The sequence below is a fragment of the Bos javanicus genome, chromosome 8 (genome assembly GCF_032452875.1).
Source record: "Bos javanicus breed banteng chromosome 8, ARS-OSU_banteng_1.0, whole genome shotgun sequence".
Classification (NCBI taxonomy): Eukaryota; Metazoa; Chordata; class Mammalia; order Artiodactyla; family Bovidae; genus Bos; species Bos javanicus.
Genome location: NC_083875.1, coordinates 73,430,412 through 73,456,683, shown reverse-complemented (window position 1 = coordinate 73,456,683; position 26,272 = coordinate 73,430,412). Strand labels below are relative to the sequence as shown.

Here is a 26,272-nt window from a genome sequence, read left to right as displayed (position 1 = left end):
TGCCTGTGGCTGATTCATACTGATGTATGGCAAAAACCATCAAAATATTTGTAATTATCCTCTAATTAGAATAAATTAATGAAAAGATGATATGGGTTGACCCTTTCATCTAGCTCCACAATGACTCATACTCCTTGTTCCTCTTTCATTCTTCACCTTCTGCCAGTGATTGCTCTAAGCTTCTAGCCTATGTTTCATTTCAGCCATTCTGCTGCAATAATTACTATAAAAATAAACAGTGAGCTATGCTTATACAAATCCTTATCTTCTCACCACCTGTATCCCTCTGCCGCTTTTCACTTTAATCGGCACCCTCTCCTCCTGAGAACGTTTAAGCTTCAGCTTTATATGCCAATGGGCTGTCTTATGTTTCCCACTTTCATTTTCCCCTGTCTCGTTTCATATCCTACCTGCCTAGGAAGTGACATTGGAAGTGTAAATATTTCCGTGCTCCCTCAGACCTCAGCAAGGCAGGCTGTTCCCAAGCTGGGCCTGTTTTCCCTTTTTCATGTTTCCCAGCCACTGTTTTAGTTATTCAGTTGTTCAGCAAACACAGAGTTCTCTAGTGGCTTCATTTGGCTTCACATTGGCGCAAGCGATCATTTGGATTGGCCAAAAAGTTCGTTTGAGTTTCCATGAGCATATGGAAATCCTGAACGAACTTTTTGGCCAACCCAGTACTTGCTTTAAAATGATCTCTAGTTAACATATTTGTCTTTCTCCTACTTTTATTTCTTGCTTTTCTAATTTGTATATTAGTATTTTTTTACCTTCATGATTTCCCCTTGTTCCCTACCTTTAATGGCCTTCATTTTTTCAATAAATCCTCCTTCTGTACTTGTATTTGTCTTGAAAATCCTCTCCCTGACTTAAATCATCTTTTCTCTGCCTCCTTGCTAAATCTCACCTCAATCCAGTTATTTTTTTTTAGCCTGAGAACTTTTCTGGCATTTTAGTGTTTATTTAAGATGAGTTTTCCAAACCCTAATTTAATAAAATAATTAGCGATCTCAGATGTCAAAAACTATGTAATTTAAAGATAATCAAGGGGTGGTCATTTATTGAGGGCCAACCATGTGCCAAGCATTTGACCAGAGAATGTATAGATGATCTCTTTCAGTAATTCTGACAACTCTGTGAGGAAGGTGATAGTATCCCCATGTCACAAATGTAGAAACTTTAGAAAGAGATTCAGTAGCTTCTCTAAGACAAAGCACAGAACTGGAATCTTTTTATAATTTATTTTTAGCTGTACTGGGTCTTCATTGCTGCATGGGCTACTCTGTAGTTGCTGTCTGCGGGCTTCTCATTGCGGTGGCTTCTCATTACAGATCACAGGCTGTAGAGCATGCAGGCTTTAGTAGTAGCTCATGCAGCACATGAGCTCTCAGTAGTTGTGGCTCCCGGGCTCTAGAGGACAAGTTCAGTCCTTGTGCCACATAGTCCTAGCTGCTCCGTGGGATATAGGATCTTCCTAGACCGGTATCAAACCCGTGTCTCCTCCATTGGCAGGTGGATTCCTTACACCTGTGCCACGAGGGAAGCCCCCCTAGCTGGGACTTAAATTCAGGTCATGTTGTGCTAAAATAAAAAGCACTAAATATTTCTTCCTGTTCTCAGCTGTCCAATTTTGTGTTTATAAGACTTTTCTGGATGTTTTTGAGATTTAGTTCTGAACCTCAAATTTAAAAAAAAACAAGTCCTTACTACCACCTTCCCTAGGAAGTTCTGATTTACTCAGAAAATCATAGCCCACTGAGAGCAAGGCTGTCTGGCACCCTCTTCTGGTGGTTCTCTACCTGGGGAAGAGTGGCGAGTGGCTGGCCCTTCATGAGGACTAAGGAGATGAAGCCTGCCTGGTGTGGATGAAAACTGTTCCGTCAGAGTGGCACTGTGCGAACAATCATGTGACCTGTGTTTTGGAATACTGAGGGTAGAGCTGGTTATTTCTACAAAGATCATTTGTTGTTGTTCAGTTGCTAAATTGTGTCCAACTTTTTGCGACTCCATGGACAAAGATTATAACCTTCTAAAATAACTGTTTGGTTTTCCTATATCTACATATAGTTACCCTTATTACCTTTGAACTGTATGAAGGGGAGGGATTACATCTCCTATTTCTATGTGATTTTTGCATCTTTAGTAGTTTTTTAACATGTAAACTCAGAAAACTGAATGGCTGAGGTCTTCACTTGAAGGAGAATTGATTTCCAAATTTATTCCCACCTAATCTAACGAAGATGTTTATTGACAGATGTGAGAAAGTATATATACCAAGCCACATAGAGAAGGTACAGATTTTTTTTTTCAAAGAAAAGTAAGTGATAGATAAGATCTGTTTTGTCATGTAGAAATCATTTGTTAAAATTTATATTATTGAAGTGTAGTTGATTTACAATGTTGTGTAAATTTCTACTGCACAGCACAGTGATTCAGTTATACCTACATAGACATTCTTTTTCATATTCTTTTCTGTTATGGTTTATCACAGAATACTGACCATACTTCCCTGTGCTAGACAGTAGGACCTTGTTTATCCATTCTGTATGTGATGGTCTGCATCTGCTAATCCCAAACACTGAATCCTTCTCTACACATTCTCTTTTTCCCCCTTGGCAAACCACAAGTGTGTTCTCTATGTCAGTGAATCTGTATTTTGGTTTTTGTAGATAAGTTCATTTGTGTCATATTTTAGAATCCAAATATAAGTGATATCATATGATGTTTGTCTTTTCTCTGTCTGACTTAATTTCACTTAGTATGACAATCTCTAGGTTCATCTATGTTGCTGCAAATGGCTTTATTTCATGCTTTTTTATGGCCGAGTAGTATTCCATTGTATATGTGTACCACATCTTGATCCATTCATCTGTTGAAGGCCATTTAAGTTGTTTCTATGTCTTGTCTATTTTTGAAAAATTTTTTATATTGAAAAATATTTGATTAACAGTGTTGTGCTAGTTTTGGGTATACAGCAAAGTGATTCAGTTTATATTTACATCTATCTTTTTCAAATTGTTTTCCCATTTAGGAAGACATTTAGGAAAACAATTGTTATCCCATCATAGGATATTGAGCAGAGTTCCCTGTGTCATGTAGTAGGTCCCCACTGGTAATCTGGTTTAAACATAGCAGTGTATACATGTAAATCCCAAACTTCCAGTCTGTCAGTCTCCCCGTCCCTCCCACTGGCAACCATAAGTTTGTTCCCTAAGTCTGGTAGTCTGCCTCCACCTTGTAAATAGTTAATTTGTATCATTTTTTTAGATTCTACCTGTAAGTGATTTCCTATGACATTTGCCTTTCTCTGTGCTTCACTCCAGTATGATAATCTCCAGGTCCACCCGTGTTGCTGCCAGTGGCATTATTTCATTGTTTTTAATGGCTGAGTAATATTCTACTGCATGTATGTACACATTTTCTCTTTTTTTTGTTATTTATTTTTTAGTTGGCGTAGAGTTGCTTTACACTGCTGTGTCAGTTTCTACTGTACAGTAAAATGAATTAGTCATACATATATCCTTTCTTTTTTTAGGATTTCCTTCCCACTTAGGTCACCACAGAGGTCCCAGTGCTATACAGTAGGTTCTCATTAGTTTTCTATTTTACACGTAGTAGTGTATGTATGTCAATCCCAACCCACTCCCAATTCAGTCCACCTCTCTTTTTTCCCCTTGTTATCCATATGTTTGTTTTCTACATCAGTGTCTCTATTTCTGGTTTGCACAAAAGACCACCTATACCATTTTTCTGGACTCTACATACATGTGTTAACAGATGTATTTGTGTTTCTCTGACTTCAGTCTAAATGATAGTCTGCAGGTTCATCCACATCCCTGCAAATGACACAGTTTAGTTCCTTTTTATGGCTGAGTAATGTCCATTGTATATATGTACCACATCTTTATCCATTCATGTTTTGTTGTCATTTAGGTTGGTTTAATGTCTTGGCTATTATAAATAGTGCTGCCATGAACGTAGGGGTGTATATGTCTCTTTCAATTATACTGTTGTCTGGATGTATGCCTAGGAGAGTGGGATTGCCAGATCATATGGTAATTCTGTTTTTAGTGTTTTGAGGAATATCTGTATTGTTTTCCATAGTGGCTGTACCAATTTGCATTCCTACCAACAGTGTACAAGGATTCCTTCTTCTCCATACCCTCTCCTGCATTTGGTATTTGAAGTACTTTAATGATGGTCTTTCTGAGCAGTGTGAGATGATACCTCATTGTAGTTTTGCTTGCATTTTTCTAATACTTAGTCATGTTGAGCATCTTTTCATGTGTCTGTTGACAGTCTGTATTTCTTCTTTGGAGAAATGTCTGTTTGGATCTTTGGCCCATTTTTTGATTGGGTTGTTTATTTTTTTTGTTATTGACTTATGTGAGCTGTTTGTACATTTTGGAAAGTAAGCCCTTGTTTGTTGCCTCATTTGCAAATATTTTCTCTTGCTTGATAGGTTGTCTCTTTGCTTATGGCTTCCTTTGCTGTGCAGTGCTTATGTTTGATTAGGTCCCACTTGTTTATTTTTGCTTTTATTTCTATTGGTCCTGGGAGACTGACTTAAGAAAACATTGGTCCAATTCATGTCAGAAAATGTTTTATGTTCCCTCCTAGGAATTTTTATGGTGTCATGTCTTATGTTTAAGTCTTTAAGCCATTTTGAGTTTATTATTGTATATGCTGTGAAGGGTGTGTTCTAACTTAATGATTTACATGCTGATGTCCAACTTTCACAGCACCAGTTACTCAGGAGTCTCTCTTCTCCCTTGTATATTCTTGCCATCTTTGTTGAAGATTAATTGACTGGAGGTGTGTTGGTTTATTTCTGAGCTCTTTTTTCTGTTCATTGGTCTATATGTCTGTTTTTGTGCTAATACCATGCTGTTTTGATTATTGTAGCTTTGAGTATTATCTGAAGCCTGGCAGTTAAGCCTGCTGCATTTTTTTTTTTTTCCTTCAGTATTCCTTTGGCAGTTCTGGGTCTTTTTATGGTTCCATATAAATTTTAGGACTTTTTTTTTTTTTTTCTAGTTCTGTGAAAAGTCTCATGGGTAATTTGATAGGGATCACACCAACCAGTGCATCCTAAAGGAGATCAGTCCTGGGTGTTCATTGGAAGGACTGATGTTGAAGCTGAAACTCCAGTACTTTGGCCACCTGATGCGAAGAGCTGACTCATTTGAAAAGACCTTGATGCTGGGAAAGACTGAGGGCAGGAGGAGAAGGGGACGACAGAGGATAAGATGGTTGGATGGTATCACTGACTCAATGGACATGGGTTTGAGTAAACTCCAGGAGTTGGTGATGGACAGAGAGGTCTGACGTGCTGCAGTTCATGGGGTCACAAAGAGTTGGACACAACTAAGCGACTGAATTGAACTGAAAAATAAATCTGTGGATTACTTGGGCAGTTTGGCCATTTTAATAATATTAATTCTTGCAGTCCATGAGATTTTGATATCTTGGTGATCTTTGAATCACCATCAGTTTCATATATGAATGATGAAATAAGTCTTTTACCTCCTGTTCATATTTATTCTTAAGTATTTTATTTTGTTTTAGGCATTTTAAAAGGGATTTTTTTTTACATTCACTTTTTGTGTAAAGATGTGCAACCAATTTCTATATGTTAATTTTGTATCCTGCTACCTTGCTGAATTCATTTTATCAGTTCTAGTAGCTTTTCTGTGGAATCTTTAGGGTTTTTATATAGTATCAGGACTTCCCCAGTGACTCAGCAGTAAAGAATCCACCTGCAGTGCAGGAGCTGCGGGAAACGTGGGTTTGATCCCTGGGTGGCGAAGATCTCCTAGAGGAGACGGCTACCCACTCTAGTATTCTTGCCTAGGAAGTCCCATGGACATAGAAGCCTGGCAAGCTACAGTCCTTCGGGTCGCAAAGAGACAAACAGGATTGAAGTGTCTTACCACGCAGGCACATATGTTGTGTCATTTCATCTAAATATAATTACAGTTTTACCTCTTCCTTTCCAATTTGGATACCTTTTATTTTCTTTTTCTTTTGTTTGCTGTGACTGGGACTTCCTATGCTATGTTGAATAGAAGTGGTAAGAATTGGCAACCTTGATTTATTCCAGATTTTAGTGGAAGGGCTTTTACCTTTTTATACTTGAGTATTATACTATTTATAACTATAGTCATAAATAGCATTTATTATGTTGATATATGTTCCCTGTATACTCAGTTTGGTGAGAGGTTTTTTTTTTTTTTTTTTTTTGTGAATGGGTGTTGAATTTTACCAAATGTGTTTTCTGCATCTATTGACATGACCGTGTAGTTTTGTCTTTCTTTTTTTGATGTAGTGTGTCACACTGATTGATTTGCATATGTTGAGCCATTCTTGTGACCCTGGGATGAATCCAAGTTGGTCATAGAGTATGATCTTATTACTATGTTTTTGGATTTGGTTTGCTTATATTTCAGTGAGATATTTTATCAAATGTATTGGCCTATAATTTTCTGGTAGTGTCTTTTTTCTGGTTTTGGTATTTGGGTGATGGTGGCTTCACAGAATCTCTTTGAGAGTGTTTCCTCCTCTTCAGTCTCTAGGATGAGTTTAAGAAGGATCAGTATAAGGTCTCCTTTGATGTTTGGTCAGTTTTGACAACGAAACCATGTGGTCCTGGACCTCTGTGTTTTTGGTTTTGTTTTTTTTAAGTTACAGATTCTATTTCATTTGTAGTGATCAATCTGTTCAAATTATCTCTTTTTTAAATTCAATTTTGGTAGTCTTTACGTTTCTAGAAACCTGTCCATTTCTTCTCCATTGTCCAATTTGTTGGCATATAGTACTCTTTTATGGTTCATAGTATTCTCTTAGGTTTTTTAAATTACTACAGTGTCCATTGTTATTTCTCCTTTTTTGTTTCTTATTTTGTTTATTTAGGGCTCTTTTCTGTGAGCTTGGCCAGAGATTTGTCGATTTTGTTTACCCTTTTAAGGAACCAGTTCTTGGTTTTATTGATTTTTTTTTCTAATGCTCTTTTTAATTGCTATTTTATTTATTTCCTATCTGATCTTTGGGCTTCCCAGGTGACTCAGTGGTAAAGAATCCGCCTGCCAATGCAGGAGACATGGGTTCACTCACTGGGTCGGGAAGATTCCCTGGAGAAGGAAATGGAAACCCACTCCCGTATTCTTGCCTGGGAAATTCCATGGACAGAGCAGCCTGGTGGGCTGCAGTTCCTGGGGTTGCAAAAGAGCTGGACTCTACTTAGTGCCTACACTACAGCAACAATGACAACAATTTGATCTTTATTGTTTCCTTCTTTCTGCTGACTTTAGGTATTGTTTGCTCCTCTTCTAATTCTTTTACAAGGTGTTTGAGGTTTGTCTTATTTTTTGAGGAAGGCTTCTTTTACTATGAACTGCTTTTGCTGCATCCGTAGATTTATAGTTGTGTTTTCATTGTCATTTTTCTCATATTTTTAAACTCCCTCTTTGATTTTATCATTGAACTGTTGGCTTTCTAATAACATGTTGTTTAGTCTCCATGTAATCGGTTTTTTCTCATTTCTTTTTCTGTGGTTGATTTCTACTTTCATGTCAATGTGTCAGAAAAGATGCTTGAAATAATTTCTATCCTCTTAAATTTGTTGAAGATTATTTTTGCCCTCATATGTTATCAATCCTGGAGAATATTCCATATGCATTTGATAGAATGTGTATTCTGAATTTTCTAGACAAAATGTCAATGTCTAGAAAACTTTAAAATGTCAGTTAAGTCTTAACTGTTCTATCGTATCATGTAAGACCCCTGTTGCCTTATTGATTTTGTGTCCAGAATGAGTGTCTGTTGATGTGAGTATGATGTTAATATCTCCTATTATTATATTCCTATCAGTTTCTCCCTTTATGTCTGTTGTTTTATGTATTTTAATTCTCCTAAATTAGGTGCATATGTGTTGATGAGTATAATATCTCCTTTCTGTATTGATCCTTTTGTCATTATATATTGTCCTTTATCTTTCTCTATGGCTTTCTTTAAGTCTATTTTGTCTGATATGAGCATTGTAACTCCCACTTTCTTGTCATTTCCATTTTCCTTCCCTCACATTCAGTCTATATTTGTCCTTCACCCTAATGTGAGTATCTTGTAGGCAGCCTATTGTAGGCTTTTCTTTTTTTAATCCAATCTGCCACTCTGTTTTTTGATTGGAGCATTTAGTCTGTTGATGTTTAGGATGATTATTGATAAATATATATTTATTACTATCTTAGACCTTCTTTCCTGGTTGATTTTTACATTTCTTTTCCTTTCCACGCTTCCTGTTGTGGTTTGATGATTTTCTTTTGCAGTATGCTTCTGTTCTTTTTGGTCTTTGTACATCTATTATACGTTTTTGATTTGTGGTTACTCTGTTTTTCAAGTGTGTTAACCCTTTATATGTACTTCCTTTAGAATGATTGCCATATAATCTCAAACACATTCCAAAAAAAAAAAAATCTACATTTTCTTACTTACCTCTCCACATTTTATGATTTTTATGTCCTCTTATACATCTTCATGTTTATCATTTTGCTATCCTTTGTGGTTATCATCACTTTCACAAAATTTGGTAAGTAATTTAATTTCCAATTATGATTTTTTCTTTCCTGTATATTCTTGCTTCCCTTCTATTTATAGAAGACCATTCAGTACTTCTTTTAGGATACATTTGGTTGTTGTTGAGTCACTAAGTCATATCCAACTATTTGCAAACCCCATGAACTGCAGGAAAGCCAGGCTTCCCTGTCCTTCACTATCTCTTGGATTTGCTCAAACTCTTGTCCACTGAGTTGGTGATACCATCCAACTGTCTCAAACTCTGTCGCCCCCTTCTCTTCTTGCCCTCAATCTTTTCCAACATCAGGGTCTTTTTCAATTACTATTGATATATTATTTTAACTTTTGCTTGTCTGAGAAATTCTTTATCCTGCCTTCTATTCTAAATTATAATCTTGCTAGTTAGAGTGCCCCAGTTTGCAGATTTTTTCCTGTCAGGATTTTGACTATATCTTGCCACTCCCTTCTGTCCTGCAACATTTCTGAAGAGAAACCAGTTGATAACCTTACACAGATTCCCTTATAATTAGCGCTTTGTTTTTCTCTTGCTGCCTTCAGAATCGTCTCTTCAACTTTTTTTTAAATTTATTTTTAATTGAAGGATAATTGCTTTACTTCCATTCGTTTGGTTTCTGCCACGTTAACGTGAATTACACGTAGATACGCATTGTCCTCTCCCTCCTGCCGCCTCCCACCTTTTCCCACCCTTCTAGGTTGTGACAGAGTCTCAGTTTGAGTTCCCTGATGCATACAGCACATTCCCATTGGCTGTTTTACATATGGTAATGTATATGCGCTACTGTGCTACTCTCTGCATCTGTCTCACCCTCCCCTTCCTCTCCACACCACCCGTGTCCATAAGTCTGTTCTCTGTGTCTGCATGTCTGTTGCTGCCCTTCAAATAGGTTCATCAGTGCTATCTTTCTATATTCCATATATCAGTGTTCATATAAATGTTTGTCTTTGTGTGATCTGTTTGGGTTCATGTTGTTTGGGATCCCCTGCACTTCCCATACCTGCATATCTGTTGCCTTCTTTTGGTTTGGGAAATTTTCAGCCATAATTTCTTCAAATAAATTTTTGATCCCCTTTTATCATTCTGTTCCATTTTGAATGTCTCTTAGGTGTACATTGGTATGCTTTATAGAATCCATAGGTCTCTTAAATTGCTTTCATTTTTTTTTTTTATTTGCCTTTCGTTTTGCTCTTCTGATTGGGGGATTTCCATTATTCTATCTTGCAGATCATTTATTTGTTCTTCTTTATTATTCAACTTGCTGTTCATTGCTTTTAGCTCAGCTTTCATTTCAGCAATGAGTTTTCTAATTTTCCTTGGCTCTTGGTTATTTTTTCTAGTTCCCTTTTATAGTAATCTGCATTTGTATTGATAACCTTTCTTAACTCCTTCAGTGTTTTCATTATGTCTTTGTTGAACTCAGTGTCTGTTAGACTGAAGAGGTCTGTTTCATTTTTTGTTCTTTCAGGGAATCTTCTCGATCTTTTAATTGGAGTGATTACTCTGCATCTACATTTACTTGAGTTTGTCTTGCTCGATGAGTTTAGGAGAAACAGGTGGCTTTGGGGTCTATTATTATGTGGGAGCATCCTGCATAGCTTGTGTGGGTTTAATATTTTTGGTGTGAGGACTGATTTTCATATGAAAGCCTGCTGCCTGTTCCCTCAGTCAGTGCTTACTGTTATCTCCTTGATAAGGGGGTGTCACTGGTGTGGTGACTAAAGCCTGCACAGGATGTTCGGTGGGGGCTTTCTCTTTGCAGTTTCACAGCCCTCTCAGGGGTAGGGTCTCCTCCCTGCTTGTTGGAGTGGAAGCCCACAGATCTGTTTCTGAGCTGCTGTATAAGGTAGTTGATACTGAAGCGCTGTTGGGGAAGGGAACCATGGAGTATTGCTCTGCTGGAGCTGTCCACTGGGGAGTGTGTTCTGTGGTATAATAACCTGTCACTGTTGTGCAGGCTCACAAAATACACTGTTGTTGGCATTGCCCTCTGTCCCACCTCCATTGTGGGAATCCAGGCAGTCAAGGCTGGTGTCTCTTAGGCAGTGTGTTCACAAAGCCACAGAGCAGATCTGCCAGCAAAGATCCACTGAAGTGAGGTATGAGGACTGCTGTGGTTGTGCCCCTGGGTGCACCGTAGGAGTGTGGAAACAGTCCATACTCTGGTCCAGCCTCCACATGCATATGCCCACAAAGCCCATAGCTGCTAAGGCCAGCCCCATCCCAGCCATGGGAGTACCTGCTGTCCACTTGGATGTTATGTAGGTGCTGAGTTTATGAAACTGGCGACCATGATGTAAATCTCCACAGCTGTGGGGAGAGGGCTCAGATTCCAGCCCCGCCTGTACCTCTAGGTGGTCCACAGGCATGCCCCCAGAGCTACTAGGGGCAGCGCCAAGTCACCTGAAAGCACACAGAGGAAGAAACGCCCATGACTGGCCCATTCCTCCCTTCCTTGCTCTTTAAGAAAGGCTTCCCTTCTATGGCAGGCCTGAAATTCTTCCACATACCCCAATTTCAGCCTGTACCATGCTCCAGTCCCTTCAGGCTATCTCCACACAGCCAGCCCCAGTCCTCTCCTGGGTCTGTCCTTGAAACTCAAGTTTCATCACTCAACCACTGCCCACACCAGCAGACTCATATCTCAGGGGAGCACAGAGTGGTGACCCGGTCCATCTGTGCAGGTCTTTCTGTGTTCTGCCTGCTGTATCCTGGCCTCTGCACTCTCCTCCAATCCTTTGTTATTATTCAGTCACTAAGTTCTGTCTGATTCTTTGCGGCCCCATGGAGTATAGCAAGCCAGGCTTCCCTGTCTTTGACTAGTTCCTGGAGTTTGCTCAGACTCATGTCCATTGAGTTGGTGATGCCATCCAACCATATTATCCCACTGTCACCCCCTTCTTCTGCCCTCAGTCTTTCCTAGCATCAGGGTTTTTTCAGGTAAGTTGGCTCTTAGCATCAGATGGCCAAAGTATTGAAGGATCAGTCCTTCCAATAAATATTCAGGGTTGATTTCTTTCCGTTAGGATTGACTGGTTTGATCTTCTTGCTGTCCAAAGGACTCTCAAGAGTCTTCTCCAGCAACACAGTTTGGAAGCATCAAGTCTTCAATGCTCAGCTGCCTAAATGGTCCAGATGGTCCAGCTCTCACATCCATACATGACTAATGGAAAAGCCATAGCTTTGATTAAATGGATTTTTGTGGGCAAAGTGATGTCTGTGCTTTTTAATACATTGTCTACGTTTGTCATAGCTTTTCTTCCAAGGAAATGGCAACTCACTCCAGTACTCTTGCCTGGAAAATTCCATGGATGAAGGATCTTTGTAGGCTCCATTCCATGGAGTTGCAAAAAGTCAGACATGACTGAGTGACTTCACTTTCACTTTCTTCCAAGGAGCAAGTGTCTTTTAATTTCATGGCTTGAAGTCACCATCTGCAATGATTTTGGAGTATAAGAAAATAAAAGTCTGTCATTGTTTCCATTTTTTCCCCATCTATTTGCCATGAAGTTGATGGGACCAGATGCAATGATCTTAGTTTTTTAAATATTGATATTTAAGCTAGCTTTTTCACTTTCTTCATTCACCTTCATCAAGAGGCTCTTTAGTTCTTCTTCACTTTCTGCCGTTCAGAGAAGGCAATGGCACCCCACTCCAGTACTCTTGCCTGGAAAATCCCATGGGCGGAGGAGCCTGGTAGGCTGCAATCCATGGGGTTGCAAAGAGTCGGACACGACTGAGCGACTTCACTTTCACTTTTCACTTTCATGCATTGGAGAAGGAAATAGCAACCCACTCCAGTGTTCTTGCCTGGAGAACCCCAAAGACAGGGAGCCTGGTAGGCTGCTGTCTATGGGGTCACACAGAGTTGGACACGACTGAAGCGACTTAGCAACAGCAGCAGCAGCAGAGTAGTGTCCTTTATTGTGTCCATCCTTGCATGAAATGTTCCCTTGGTATTCCCATTTTTCTTCAGGAAATCTCTAATCTTTCTGATTCTATTGTTCTCTTCTACGTCTTTGCATTGTTCATTGAAGAACGACTTATTATCTCTCCCTGCTTTTCTCTGGAACTCTGCTCCATTGATTTATTTATCTGGTTTTGTTCCAATCCCAAGCTGTTTTGACTACTGTAGCTTTGAGTATTACATGAAATCTGGGAGAGTTATGCTTCCTGCATTGTTCTTTTTCTTCAGTATTGCTTTGGCAATTCTGGGTCTTTTATGGTTCCATATAAATTTTAGGATTATTTTTTTCTAATTCTGTGAAAGGTCTCTTAGGTAATTTGATAGGGATTGCATTAAATCTGTAGCTTGCTTTGGGCAGCATGGCCATTTTCACAGTATTAATTCTTTCCGTGATAATGTGATAGCTTTCATCTCTTTGAATCACCATCAGTTTCCTTTATTAATCACCATTTAAGTCTTTTATGTCCTTGTTGAGATTTATTTCTAAGTATTTTAATTCAGGCAATTTATTTTTTATTTTTTTAATATAAATTTATTTATTTTAATTGGAGGCTGATTACTTTACAGTATTGTATTGGTTTTGCCATACATCAACATGAATCTGCCAGGGGTGTACATGTGTTCCCCATCCTGAACCTCCCTCCCCATACCATCCTTCTGGGTCATCCCAGTGCACCAGCCCCAAGCATCCTGTATCATGCATCAAACCTGGACTGGCGATTCATTTCACATATGATATTATACATGTTTCAGTGCCATTCTCCCAAGTCATCCCACCCTGGCCCTCTCCCACAGAGTCCAAAAGACTGTTCGATACATCTGTGTCTCTTTTGCTGTCTCACACAGGGTTATCGGGTTATTGTTACCATCTTTCTAAATTCCATATATATGTGTTAGTATTCTGTATTGGTGTTTTTCTTTCTGGCTTACTTCACTCTGTATAATAGACTCCAGGCAATTTTAAAATGAATTATTTTTACATTCGCATGGTTAGTGTAAAGAAGTACAACCAATTTCTGTATGTTAATTTTGTATTCTGCTACCTTGCTGAATTCATTTATCAGTGCTAGTAGTTTTTCTGTGGAATCCTTAGGGTTTTCTATATATAGTATAAGGGTTCCTCAGTGGCTCAGTAATAAAAACCCACCTGCAATACAGGAGCTGCATGAGATGCAAGTTTGATCCCTGGGTCAGGAAGATTGCCTAGATGAGTGCATGGCAACCTACGCCAGTATTCTTGCCTAGAAAATCCCCATGCACAAAGGAGCCTGGTGGGCTCCAGTCCATAGGGTCACAAAGAGTCACATACGACTGAAGCAACTTAGCATGCACATGCAGATATATATTATCATTTCATCCGAATATAATGACAGCTTCACCTCTTCCCTTCCAATTTGGATACCTGTTATTTCTTTCTCTTATATGATTGCTGTGGCTAAAACTTCCCATACTATGTTGAATAAAAGTGATAAGAGCGGGCAACCTTGTCTTAATCCAGTTTTTAGTGTAAAATAAAGGCTTTCAGCTTTTCGCCATTGAGTATTATATTGGCTCTGAGTTTCTTATAGGTTGATATTATTCCCTTTATACTTAATTTGGTGGAGAATGTTTTATCATGAATGGGAGCTGAATTTTATCAAATGGTTTTTCTTCATCTGTTGAGATGACTGTGTAGTTTTTGTCTTGTCTTTTATTTGATGTAGATTGATTTGCAAATGTTGGGCCATTCCTGTGACTCTAGGATGAATCCAGCTTGGTCATGGTGTATGATCTTTGTATTCGGTTTGATAATGTTTCAGTGAGAATTTTTTTCATCTAAATTATCAAATATATTGGCCTAAATTTTCTTCACTGGTGGTATCTTTTTTCTTATTTTGGTATTGGTGGCTCCACAGAATGTTTTTGAGTGTGTGCCCTCCTCTTCAGTCTTCAGGATGAGTTTAAGAAGGATCAGTGTAAGTTCTTCTTCGCAGGTTTGGTCAGTTTTGACTGTGAAGCCATCTGGTCCTGGACCTTTGTATGCTTTTTTTTTTTTTTTTTTACAGATTCTATTTTGCTTGTAGTGATCAGTGTGTTCAAATTGGTTTACTTTTTAAATTCAGTTTTTATAGGCTGTACTTTCTAGAAACGTGTCCATTTCTTCTGGTTTGTCCAGTTTGTTGGCATGTCTCTGATGATTCATAGTATTCTCTTACGATTTTTAAAATTTTTAACATATCAGTTGTTATTTCTCCTTTTTCATTTCTTATTTTGTTTATTAAGGTCCTCTCTCTTCTTTCTTATGAACCTAGCCAGTAATTTGTAAATTTTCTGTACCCTTTAAAAAATCTAATTCTTGGTTTTATTGATTTTTTTTATTGCTTTTTATAATTTCTATTTTATTTATTTCCTGTCTGATCCTCGGGCTTCCCAGATGACTCAGTGGTAAGGAATCCACCTGCCAATGTAGGAGATGCAAGTTCAATCACTCGCATGGGTCACTCCAGGGTCAGGAAGATTCCCTGGAGATAAAAATGACAACATCTTTGCCTGGGAAATCCCATGGACAGGGCATCCTGGTGGGCTATAGTCCCTGGGGTCTCAAAAAAGTCGGACACAACTTAGTGCCTAAACAACAGCAATAACAACAATCTTATCTTTATTTCCTTCCTTCTGCTGACTTTTAAGTATTGTTTGTTCCCTCTTTTTCTAATTCTTTTATATGTTCCCTCTTTTTCTAATTCTTTTATATGATGTTTATTTGAGAGGAAGGCTCATTTTGCTAAGAACTACTTTTGCTGCATCCCATAGATTTTGTATAGTTGTGTTTTCATTGTCATTTATCTCGTATTTTGTAATTCCTTCTTTGATTTCATCCTTGAACCATTGTTTTGTTAACAGTGTTGTTTAGTCGCCATGTATTCATTTTTTTCTCATTTCTGTTCTGTGGTTGATTTCTACTTTCATTTCACTGTGGTCAGAAAAGATGCTTGAAATAATTTCCATCCTCTTAAAATTGTTGAGGATTATTTTCATGCTAGTCTGTGATCAATCCTAGAGAATGTTCCATGTGCATTTGAAAAGAATGTGTATTCTACATTTTTTGGATTTATGTCTTGAAAATGTAAATTAAGTCTAACTGTTCTGTTGTATCATGTATGATCTCTGTTGCCTTATTTTCTGTCCAGAACAGCTGTCCATTGATATAAGTGGGATGTCAGTGTCTCTATTACTAAATTTCCTGTCAATTTCTCCCTTTTTGTCTCTCAGTATTTATTTTATGTATTTTCATCTCATAAATTGGGTGCATATATGTTGATGAGTATAATACCTTCTTTTTGAATTGATCCTTTGTCATTACATATTGTTGTTCTTTACCTTTTGCCTTTGTTTTAAAGTTTATTATGCACAATGGAGTATTACTCAGCCATTAAAAAGAATACATTTGAATCAGTTCTAATGAGGTGGATGAAACTGGAGCCTATTATACAGAGTGAAGTAAGCCAGAAGGAAAAACACCAATACAGTATACTAACACATATATATGGAATTTAGAAAGATGGTAACAATAACCCAGTGTACGAGACAGCAAAAGAGACACTGATGTATGGAACAGTCTTATGGACTCTGTGGGAGAGGGAGAGGGTGGGAAGATTTGGGAGAATGGCAATGAAACATGTAAAATATCATGTAGGAAACGAGTTGCCAGTCCAGGTTCGATGCACGATGCTGGATGCTTGGGGCTGGTGCACTGGGACGGCCCAGAGGGATGGTATGGGGAGGGAGGAGGGAGGAGGGTTCGGGATGGGGAACACATGTATACCTGTGGCGGATTCATTTTGATATTTGGCAAAACTAATACAATTATGTAAAGTTTAAAAATAAAATAAAATTAGGGGAAAAAAAATAAAAATAATAAGCTTACTTTAAAAAAAAAAAATAAAGTTTATTATGTCTGATGCAAGCTTTGTAACCCTTACTTTCTTGTCATTTTCATTTGCTTCCCCTCACATTCAATCTATATGTATCCTTTGCCCTAAAGTGAGTCTCTCATTGGCAGCCTATTGTAGGCTCTTGTGTTTTTAATCCAATCTGCTACTCCAGTGTTTTTGATTGGAGCATTTAGTCCGTTGACAGGGTAATTATTGATAGATATGTATTTATTACCATTTCAGACCTTCTTTTCCAGTTGATTTTTTTATTTCTTCTTTGATCTTTTCCTTCTATAGTTTGATTTTCTTTTGCATTATGCTTCTGTTCCTTTTGGTTTTTGTGCCTCTGTTACACGTTTTTGATTTGTGGCTACTCTGTTTTTCAACATAGATTAACCCCTTATATGTACTTCCTTTAGACTGATTGTCATATAATCTCAAACACATTCCACAAAAAAATCTACATTTTCTTACTACTTCTCCCACATTTATGATTTTGATTTCTTCTTTTACATCTTCACATTTATTGTTTTGCTATTCCTTGTAGTTATCATCATTTTCAAAAAGTTTGGTAAGTGATTTAATTTCCATTGTGATTTTTTTTTTCTTTCTTGCATATTCTTGCTTCCCTTCTATTTATAGAAGGCCTTTCAACATTTCTTTTAGAATAAGTTTTGTTCTTCTTGTTGTTTATTCACTAATTCATGTCTGACTCTTTTCGACCCCATGAACTACAGCACACCAGCTTTTCCTTGTCCTTCATTATGTCCTGGTGCTTGCTCAAACTCATGTCCATTGAGTCACTGATGCCATCCAATCATCTCATCCTGTCACTCCCTTCACTTCATGCCCTCAATCTTTTGCAACATCAGGGCCTTTTCCAATTAGTATTGATATGTTTTTTTATTTTTTGCTTGTCTGAGAAATTGTTTATTCTGCCTTCTATTGGAAACGATAGTCTTGATTGGTAGAATATCCTCAGTTCATTTCAGTTGCTCAGTCGTGTCCGACTCTTTGCAACCCCATGAATCGCAGCACGCGAGGCCTCCCTGTCCATCACCAACTCCCGGAGTTCACCCAGACTCACGTCCATCGAGTCAGTGATGCCATCCAGCCATCTCATCCTCTGTCATCCCCTTCTCCTTCTGCCCCCAGTCCCTCCCAGCATCAGAGTCTTTTCCAATGAGTCAGCTCTTCACATGAGGTGGCCAAAATACTGGAGTTTCAGCTTTAGCATCAGTCCTTCCAAAGAAATCCCAGGGCTGATCTCCTTCAGAATGGACTGGTTGGATCTCCTTGCAGTCCAAGGGACTCTCAAGAGTCTTCTCCAACACCACAGTTCAAAAGCATCAATTCTTCGGCACTCAGCCTACTTCACAGTCCAACTCTCACATCCATACATGACCACAGGAAAAACCATAGCCTTGACTAGACGGACCTTTGTTGGCAAAGTAACGTCTCTGCTTTTGAATGTGCTATCTAGGTTGGTCATAACTTTCCTTCCAAGGAGTAAGCGTCTTTTAATTTCATGGCTGCAATCACCATCTGCAGTGATTTTGGAGCCCCAGAACATAAAGTCTGACACTGTTTCCACTGTTTCCCCATCTATTTCCCATGAAGTGATGGGACCGGATGCCATGATCTTCGTTTTCTGAATGTTGAGCTTTAAGCCAACTTTTTCACTCTCCACGTTCACCTTCATCAAGAGGCTTTTGAGTTCCTCTTCACTTTCTGCCATAAGGGTGGTGTCATCTGCATATCTGAGGTTATTGATATTTCTCCCAGCAATCTTGATTCCAGCCTGTGTTTCTTGTAGTCCAGCGTTTCTCATGATGTACTCTGCATATAAGTTAAATAAACAGAGTGACAATATACAGCCTTGATGTACTCCTTTTCCTATTTGGAACCAGTCTGTTGTTCCATGTTCAGTTCTAACTGTTGCTTCCTGACCTGCGTACAGGTTTCACAAGAGGCAGATCAGGTGGTCTGGTATTCCCATCTCTTTCAGAATTTTCCATAGTTTATTGTGATCCACACAGTCAAAGGCTTTGGCATAGTCAATAAAGCAGGAATAGATGTTTTTCTGGAACTCTCTTGCTTTTTCCATGATCCAGCGGATGTTGGCAATTTGATCTCTGGTTCCTCTGCCTTTTCTAAAACCAGCTTGAACATCAGGAAGTTCACAGTTCACATATTGCTGAAGCCTGGCTTGGAGAATTTTGAGCATTACTTTACTAGCGTGTGAGATGAGTGCAATTGTGCAGTAGTTTGAGCATTCTTTGGCATTGCCTTTCTTTGGGATTGGAATGAAAACTGACCGTTTTCAGTCCTGTGGCCACTGCTGAGTTTTCCAAATTTGCTGGCATATTGAGTGCAGCACTTTCACAGCATCATCTTTCAGGATTTGAAATAGCTCAACTGGAATTCTATCATCTCCACTAGCTTTGTTCATAGTGATGCTTCCTAAGGCCCACTTGACTTCGCACTCCAGGATGTCTGGCTCTAGGTGAGGAATCACACCATCATGGTTATCTGGGTCATGAAGATCTTTTTTGTACAGTTCTTCTGTGTATTCTGGCACCTCTTCTTAATACAAATCTTCTGCTTCTGTTAGGTTCATACCATTTCTGTCCTTTATTGTGCCCATCTCTAATTTTCTTGAAGGGATCTCTAGTCTTTCCCATTTGATTGTTTTCCTCTATTTCTTTGCACTGATCACTGAGGAAGGCTTTCTTATCTCTCCTTGCTGTTCTTTGGAACTCTGCATTCAAATGGGTATATCTTTCCTTTTCTCCTTTGCTTTTCACTTCTCTCCTTTTCACAGCTATTTGTAAGGCCTTCTTTGACAGGCATTTTGCTTTTCTTTTTCTTGGGGATGGTCTGGATTCCTGTCTCCTATTCAATGTCGTGAACCTCTGTCCATAGTTCTTCAGGCAGTCTATCAGATCTAATCTCTTGAATCTATCTGTCACTTCCACTGGATAATTGTAAGGGATTTGATTGAGGTCATACCTGAATGGTCTAGTGGTTTTCCCCACTTTTTTCAACTAAAGTCTGAATTTGGTAATAAGGAGTTCATGATCTGAGCCACAGTCAGCTCCCAGTCTTGTTTTTGCTGACTGTATAGAGCTTCTCCATCTCTGACTGCAAAGAATATAATCAGTCTGATTTCTTTATTGACCGTCTGGTGATGTCCATGTACAGTCTTTTCTTGTGTTGTTGGAAGAGGGTGTTTGCTATGACCAGTGCGTTCTCTTGGCAGGACTCTATTAGTCTTTGCCCTGCTTCATTCTGTACTCCTAGGCCAAATTTGCTTGTTACTCCAGGTATCTCTTGACTTCCTACTTTTGCTTTCCAGTCCCCTATAATGAAAAGGACATCTTTTTTGAGTGTTAGTTCTAGAAGGTCTTGTAGGTCTTCATAGAACCATTCAACTTCAGCATTACTGGTCAGGGCATAGACTTAGATTACCATGATATTGAATGGTTTGCCTTGGAAATGAACAGAGATTGGATTGCATCCAAGTACTTCATTTCAGACTCTTTTGTTGACTATGATGGCTATTCCATTTCTAAGGATTCTTGCCCACAGTAGTAGATATAATGATCATCTGAGTTAAATTCACCCATTCCACTCCATTTTAGGTCACTGATTCCTAAAATGTTGATGTTCACTCTTGCCATCTCCTGTTTGACCACTTCCAATTTGCTTTGATTCATAAACCTAACATTCCAGGTTCCTATGCAATATTGTTCTTTACAGCATTGGACTTTGCTTCTGTCACCAGTCACATCCACAACTGGGTGTTGTTTTTGCTTTGGCTCCATCTCTCCATTCTTTCTGGAGTTATTTCTCCACTGATCTCCAGTAGCATTTTGGGCATCTACTGACCTGGGGACTTCATCTTTCAGTGTCCTATCTTTTTGCCTTTTCATACTGTTCATGGGGTTCTCAAGGCAAGAATACTGGTGGTTCACCACTCCCTTCTCCAGTGGACCACATCTTGTCAGAAGTCTCCACCATTACCCGTCCATCTTGGGTAGCCATATATGGCGTGGCTCATAGTTTCATTGAGTTAGACAAGGCTGTGGTCCATGTGATCAGTTTGGTTAGTTTTCTGTGACTGTGGTTTTCAGTCTTTGTGCCCACAGCAAACTGTGTTTTCACCTTCATCAAGAGGCTTTTTAGCTCCTCTTCACTTTCTGCCATTAGGGTGGTGGTATCTACATATTTGAGGTTATTGATATTTCTCCCAGAAATCTTGATTCCAGCTTGGAATTCATCCAGCCTAGCATTTCACATGAGTACTCTGCACATAAGTTAAATAAGCAGGGTGACAGTATACAGCCTTGATGTACTCCTTTCCCAAGGTTGAAACAATCTATCATTCCATGTCCAGTTCTAACTGTTGTTTCTTGGCCTGCATACACATTTCTCAGGCCCCAGGTCAGGTGGTCTGGTATTCTCATCTCTTTAAGAATTTTCCACAGTTTGCTGTGATCCACACAGTCAAAGGCTTTAGCACAGTCAGTGAAACAGAAGTAGAAGTTTTTCTCGAGTTCTTTTGCTTTGTCTGTGATCCAGCAGATGTTGGCAACTTGACTTCTGGTTCCTCTGCCTTTCCTAAATCCAGCTTGTACATCTGGAATTTCTTGGTTCACATACTGTTGAAGCCTAGCTTGAAGTATTTTGAGTATTACCTTGTTAGCCTGTGAAATGAGTGCAGTTGTGTGGTAGTGTGAACATTCTTTGGCATTGTCCTTCTTTGTGATTGGCATGAAAATTGAACTGTTTTAGTCCTGTGGCCACTGCTGAGTTTCCAAATTTGCTGGTATATTGAGTGCAGCACTTTCACAACATCATCTTTTAGGATTTGAAATAGCTCAGCTGGAATTACATCACCTCCACTAGCTTTCTTTATAATAATGCTTCCTAAGGCCCACTTGAGTTCACACTCCAGGATATTGACTCTAAATGAGTAACCACATGCTCGTGGTTATCTAGTCTTTAAGACCTTTTTAGTACAGTTCTGTGTATATTTGTCACCCTTTCTTAATATCTCCTGCTTCTGTTAGGTCTATACCGTTTCTGTCCTTTATTGTGCCCATTTTTGCATAAAATGTTCCCTTGGTATCTCTAATTTTCTTAAAAAGATCTCTAGTCTTTCCCATTTTATTGTTTGCATCTATTTCTTTGGAGTATTCACTTAGGAAGTTTTTCTTCTCTCTCCTTGCTGTTCTTTGGAACTCTGCATTCAGGTGAGTATATCTTTCCTTTTCTCCTTTGCCTTTCGTTTCTCTTCTTTTCTCAGCTATTTGTAAGGCCTCCTCAGACAACCATTTTTTGCCTTTTTGCATTTTATTTTCTTGGGGATGGTTTTGTCACCACCTCCTGTGCAATGTTACAAATCTCTGTCCATAGTTCTTCAGGCACTCTGTCAGATCTAATCCCTTGAATCTATTTGTCACTTCTACTGTATAAGCGATTTACATTATAAGGGATTTACATCATAAGGATTTGATTTAGGTCATACCTGAGGGACCTTATGGTTTTACCCACTTTCTTCATTTTAAGTCTGAATTTTGCAATAAGGAGCTCATGATCTGGGCCACAGTCAGCATCAGGTCTTGTTTTTGCTGCCTGTACAGAGCTACTCCATCTTTGGCTACAAAGAATATATACTGAATGATTTCAGTATTGACCATGTGGTAATGATGTCCATGTGTAGCCTCTTCTCTTGCTTTGTTGGAAGAGGGTGTTTGTTGTGACCAGTGTGTTCTTTTGGAAAAACTGTTACCCTTTGCCCTGCTTCATATTGGGATGAGACTTGCATGCCTGGGAGGAAGTTGTGAAAAAGGAAAACTTCCTACATCCTCAGAAGCTTCTTCACAGGTGGGGAGATCAGCTGGGACAGAAAGGGAGCTTTAGAGGCTAGTATCACCCGATCTGATTCTGTACCAGCTGATCTCAGGATTAGGAACCTTTCCTCTTTCACAACTTCCTCCCGGGCTGGCAAGTACCATCCCGATTTCTTTTTCTTTTTTTCTGGTCCTACCTGGTTATGTGGAGATCTTGCATGTAATTTGGGGTGTTTGGGATATTCTACCAGCATTCCAAGATTTCTATGAGAACTGTTCAAGATGTAGGTGAATTTTTGATACACTTGTTGGAGAGAGTGAGCTCCATGTCCTTCTATTCTGCCATCCTGATTGGAGTCCCCTAGAAATCCCTTTTAAAAAATTGATTCTCCTATAACAAAGTTTCTAAATTATACTTCTGCCTTTTGTTTTGAAGCTGGCTTGCTTTTATTTATTTCTATAATTTCCTGATTCAGTAAGTAAAAGATACTTGTGACAAACTTATTCTGATCTGCTTCATTGAAAAAGTCAATGAAGTGTTAAGATTAGGTGAGCTAACCATTTATTATTGGGTTTAAAAGTCACTGTATCAGTTATTTAAGAATGTGTGATAATTTGGATTTTTTTGGCCTAGGGCTTATATAAGGTAGTTTTCTGAAATAATTTTGTAATATGGAAAGCTTTCTTTCTGATTCATTAGTCTTCTGTTTTTTTTCTTTTGCTGTATGTAAACTATTTAGAAAGCTTTATTTACAGATATTTTTAAGTATTATACATATGTTCTGCTGCTGCTACTGCTACATATGTTCTAAACATTAGTTGTTTTTCTTGTATAAAGTGGGATAGCCTACCCTACTTGTATTTCAAGGCTTCCCTGATGGCTCAGTGGTAAAGAATCTGCCTGCCAGTGCAGGAGACGTGGATTCAATCCCTTGTCCGGCAAGATCCACTGGAGAAGGCAATGGCAACCTACTCCAGTTTCTTTCCTGGGATACAGTCCATGGGGTCACAAAAAGTCAGACACTGAGCAATGACAGCAAAACTTGTATTTCACTTGTGAGAATTTAACTCTATAGAATCCTTTATAAAGGCTTATTGAGGTGAATAGTATTCTATAAAAGTCAAATTGTTTTTGTTATGATAGGTGTGTTAGAAGAAGCGAGATTTTTTGGTATTGACTCATTGATTGAACACCTGGAAGTGGCAATAAAGGTAAGTTTCTTTTTACATTAGCCAAATAATATATTTACTGTAACTGTCTCCCAGAATTCTACACTAATTTGTCAATATGTCTTCAAGAATTCACAACCACCAGAGGATCATTCACCCATATCTCGAAAGGAATTTGTCCGGTTTCTGCTCGCCACTCCAACCAAATCAGAATTGCGTTGCCAGGTAGTTGAAGCAGATTTTACATGAGTTATTTGTGTCAGTAAGTCTGTGAGGGAAGTTTTAAATTCTTCTAGGAATTTTTTTCTTACCTTATTTTCTTTTTTCATGCAAGATATATTTTAATTATGGGTCATAGCATTGAGTCAGTCCCAAAATGGTTAGCATAAAAAAGAGATGTAATAGTCTTTTACTGTTTAATTATGCCTCATACAGCAGTTTTTGGTAGTGCATAGAAATTCCAACAATTAAAAAGTCAATTATTTGTACAGCTGTTATGTATGATCAGTCAGTGGCAGTGGAAGATACTTATACTTTTATGTGTTATAGCAATAACGATATTAAAAACTGCAATACTCAGTTTTAACAATATAACGTTCTTGAATTATAGAATTAATAACATAAGTACAATTTATTAAAAATAGTGATCAACAGGTGCATGACCAGCAGAGATCTATCTTTTTAGCAACTTCTGCACATAAATGAGGCATAGCCAAAATGCATTCTAATGTTATATGTAAATTGAGTGACTTTTAAGACTCCATTAAGGATACTGATTTTATATATCTGAGTTCCATTTGATGATGTTTTGTAATAGACTCCAAGTGACTGAACTGCCAATTACTTCTATAAACCACGGTGCTTAACTATTGTGGTTAAATTAAATACAACAGATGGTTTATATATTGTGACCATTTGTGTTTTTTAATTTTAGGGTTTAAACTTCAGTGGTGCTGATCTTTCTCGATTGGACCTGCGATACATTAACTTCAAAATGGCCAATTTAAGTCGCTGCAATCTTGCCCACGCCAATCTCTGCTGTGCAAATCTTGAACGAGCCGATCTCTCTGGATCAGTCCTTGACGTAAGAATCATCTTTGGTTACAAGATAAAATTAAAATTTTAGTCTATTGAACACTCTCGAAGAGCACAAATTACACCTCTCTCTTAATGAAGCTTTTACATCAGTTTACTAGGTTGATGACAAAACTTAAGGTTCTGAAAGTGAAATGGGTTGGTTTTGCAACTTTGAGATGCTTTATTAAATATCCACCTATAAAGTATAGCAACTGATAAGAAATTAAATCTTGAAATTAGATACCAATCTCCTCAACACGTTATCAGAACTTCTGTTTTCTGTGAATTAATAGGGTAAAGCTGGAAAGAACCTTGGAAAGAATAGAAATAGAATAGAAATAGAAAGAACTTTCTATTCCACATAATTTCTGGAATAGGAAAATGTTATTTCTCTGGGGGTATTTGGCAGATACTTTAAAACAAATGTGGTATGCAGCAATCTGTAAGTTAGCATCTTGGTGATTCTCTCCTTCTACATATATATATGCGTTTACAAGTATTTGTGTGTGTGTGTGTAAGTGTGTATCCGTATGTGTATGCATGCATTTATATAACAGATAACCTATTTGAGGTGAGAGGATATATGTAAAAGCAACAGTGAAATGTAACTTCTAAGAACTTTAAGTTGCTTAATATCAAGGTCCATATCTGTGTGGAGTGGATAGCCATTCCCTTCTCCAGGGGATCTTCCCAACCCAGGGATTAAACCCAGGTCTCCCGCATTGCAAGCGGATTCTTTACCAGCTCAGCCACCAGGGAAGCCCAGGAATACTGGAGTGGGTGGCCTATCCCTTCTGCAGCAGATCTTCTCAACCCAGGAATTGAACTGGGGTCTCCTGCATTGCAGGTGGATTCTTTACCAGCTGAGCTACCAGGAAAGCTCTTTCAATTAATAAGACCTAATATATTAACTTGCTTGTAGTAGTCATTGAATAAGTGTTTATTAAATTTTATAATTTTGGCTTTATTCCTTAGTTGCAAGGTGTTTTTCTATGAAACTTAAATCTAATAACAAAATCTGCCAACACACATTTCCATTATTTTTACCCTGCTTGTTCCATGTTATGATGGAGGATCAAACTGAAAAACAACATAAGCGAAACACTAACACTACAAAGGGAAGGACCTAGCTTTCAAATTCTGAAATGCTGAGAAACAGTTTGGTTGGTTTCTGTTAGGGAATGGGGAAAAGATAGACTGGATCATTAAATATAACTGGTTCTCTATTTTGTTTAATTATAGCATTACTGTGAGCCTGAACCATAATTTTCTTCTCTTTAAATGCTTGTTCTACCCATATTGTGTCATTGATATGAAGGCCAATATACCTATTTATCATTTATAATTTTTTTTATTTAAATGTAGTTGATTTACAGTATCATTTGGCATTCAGGTGTACAGTACAGCAATTCAGTTACATATACATACACTGTATATGTATGTATGTATACATACATATATATATATATAGTCCTCTTCAGATTCTCTTCCCTTAATACGTTATTATAAACTGTTGACTACAGTTTCCTTTGCTACACAGTAGGTCCTTGTTTGTTGTTTTGTATATAGTAGTGTGTATATGTTAATCCCAACCTGCTAATTTATCCCTCCTCCCATCCCATTTTGCCCATTGGTAACCACAGATTTGTTTTCTATGTCTGAGTCCCTTCATGTGTAGGAAACAAGTTCATTTGAGCTTCCA

At 38.3% G+C, this 26,272-nt stretch overlaps 1 protein-coding gene across 1 annotated transcript in view; it reads left to right on the top strand.

Annotated features, from left to right (window-relative positions):
• KCTD9 (potassium channel tetramerization domain containing 9) overlaps positions 1 to 26,272 on the top strand; it is an 80,287-nt gene that overhangs the window by 31,984 nt on the left and 22,031 nt on the right. Inside the window, exons 7-9 of the mRNA XM_061425876.1 lie at positions 23,468 to 23,535; positions 23,623 to 23,718; positions 24,428 to 24,577. Of these exons, the coding sequence (XP_061281860.1) occupies positions 23,468 to 23,535; positions 23,623 to 23,718; positions 24,428 to 24,577 (314 nt within the window). The remainder of the gene's footprint in view (positions 1 to 23,467; positions 23,536 to 23,622; positions 23,719 to 24,427; positions 24,578 to 26,272) is intronic.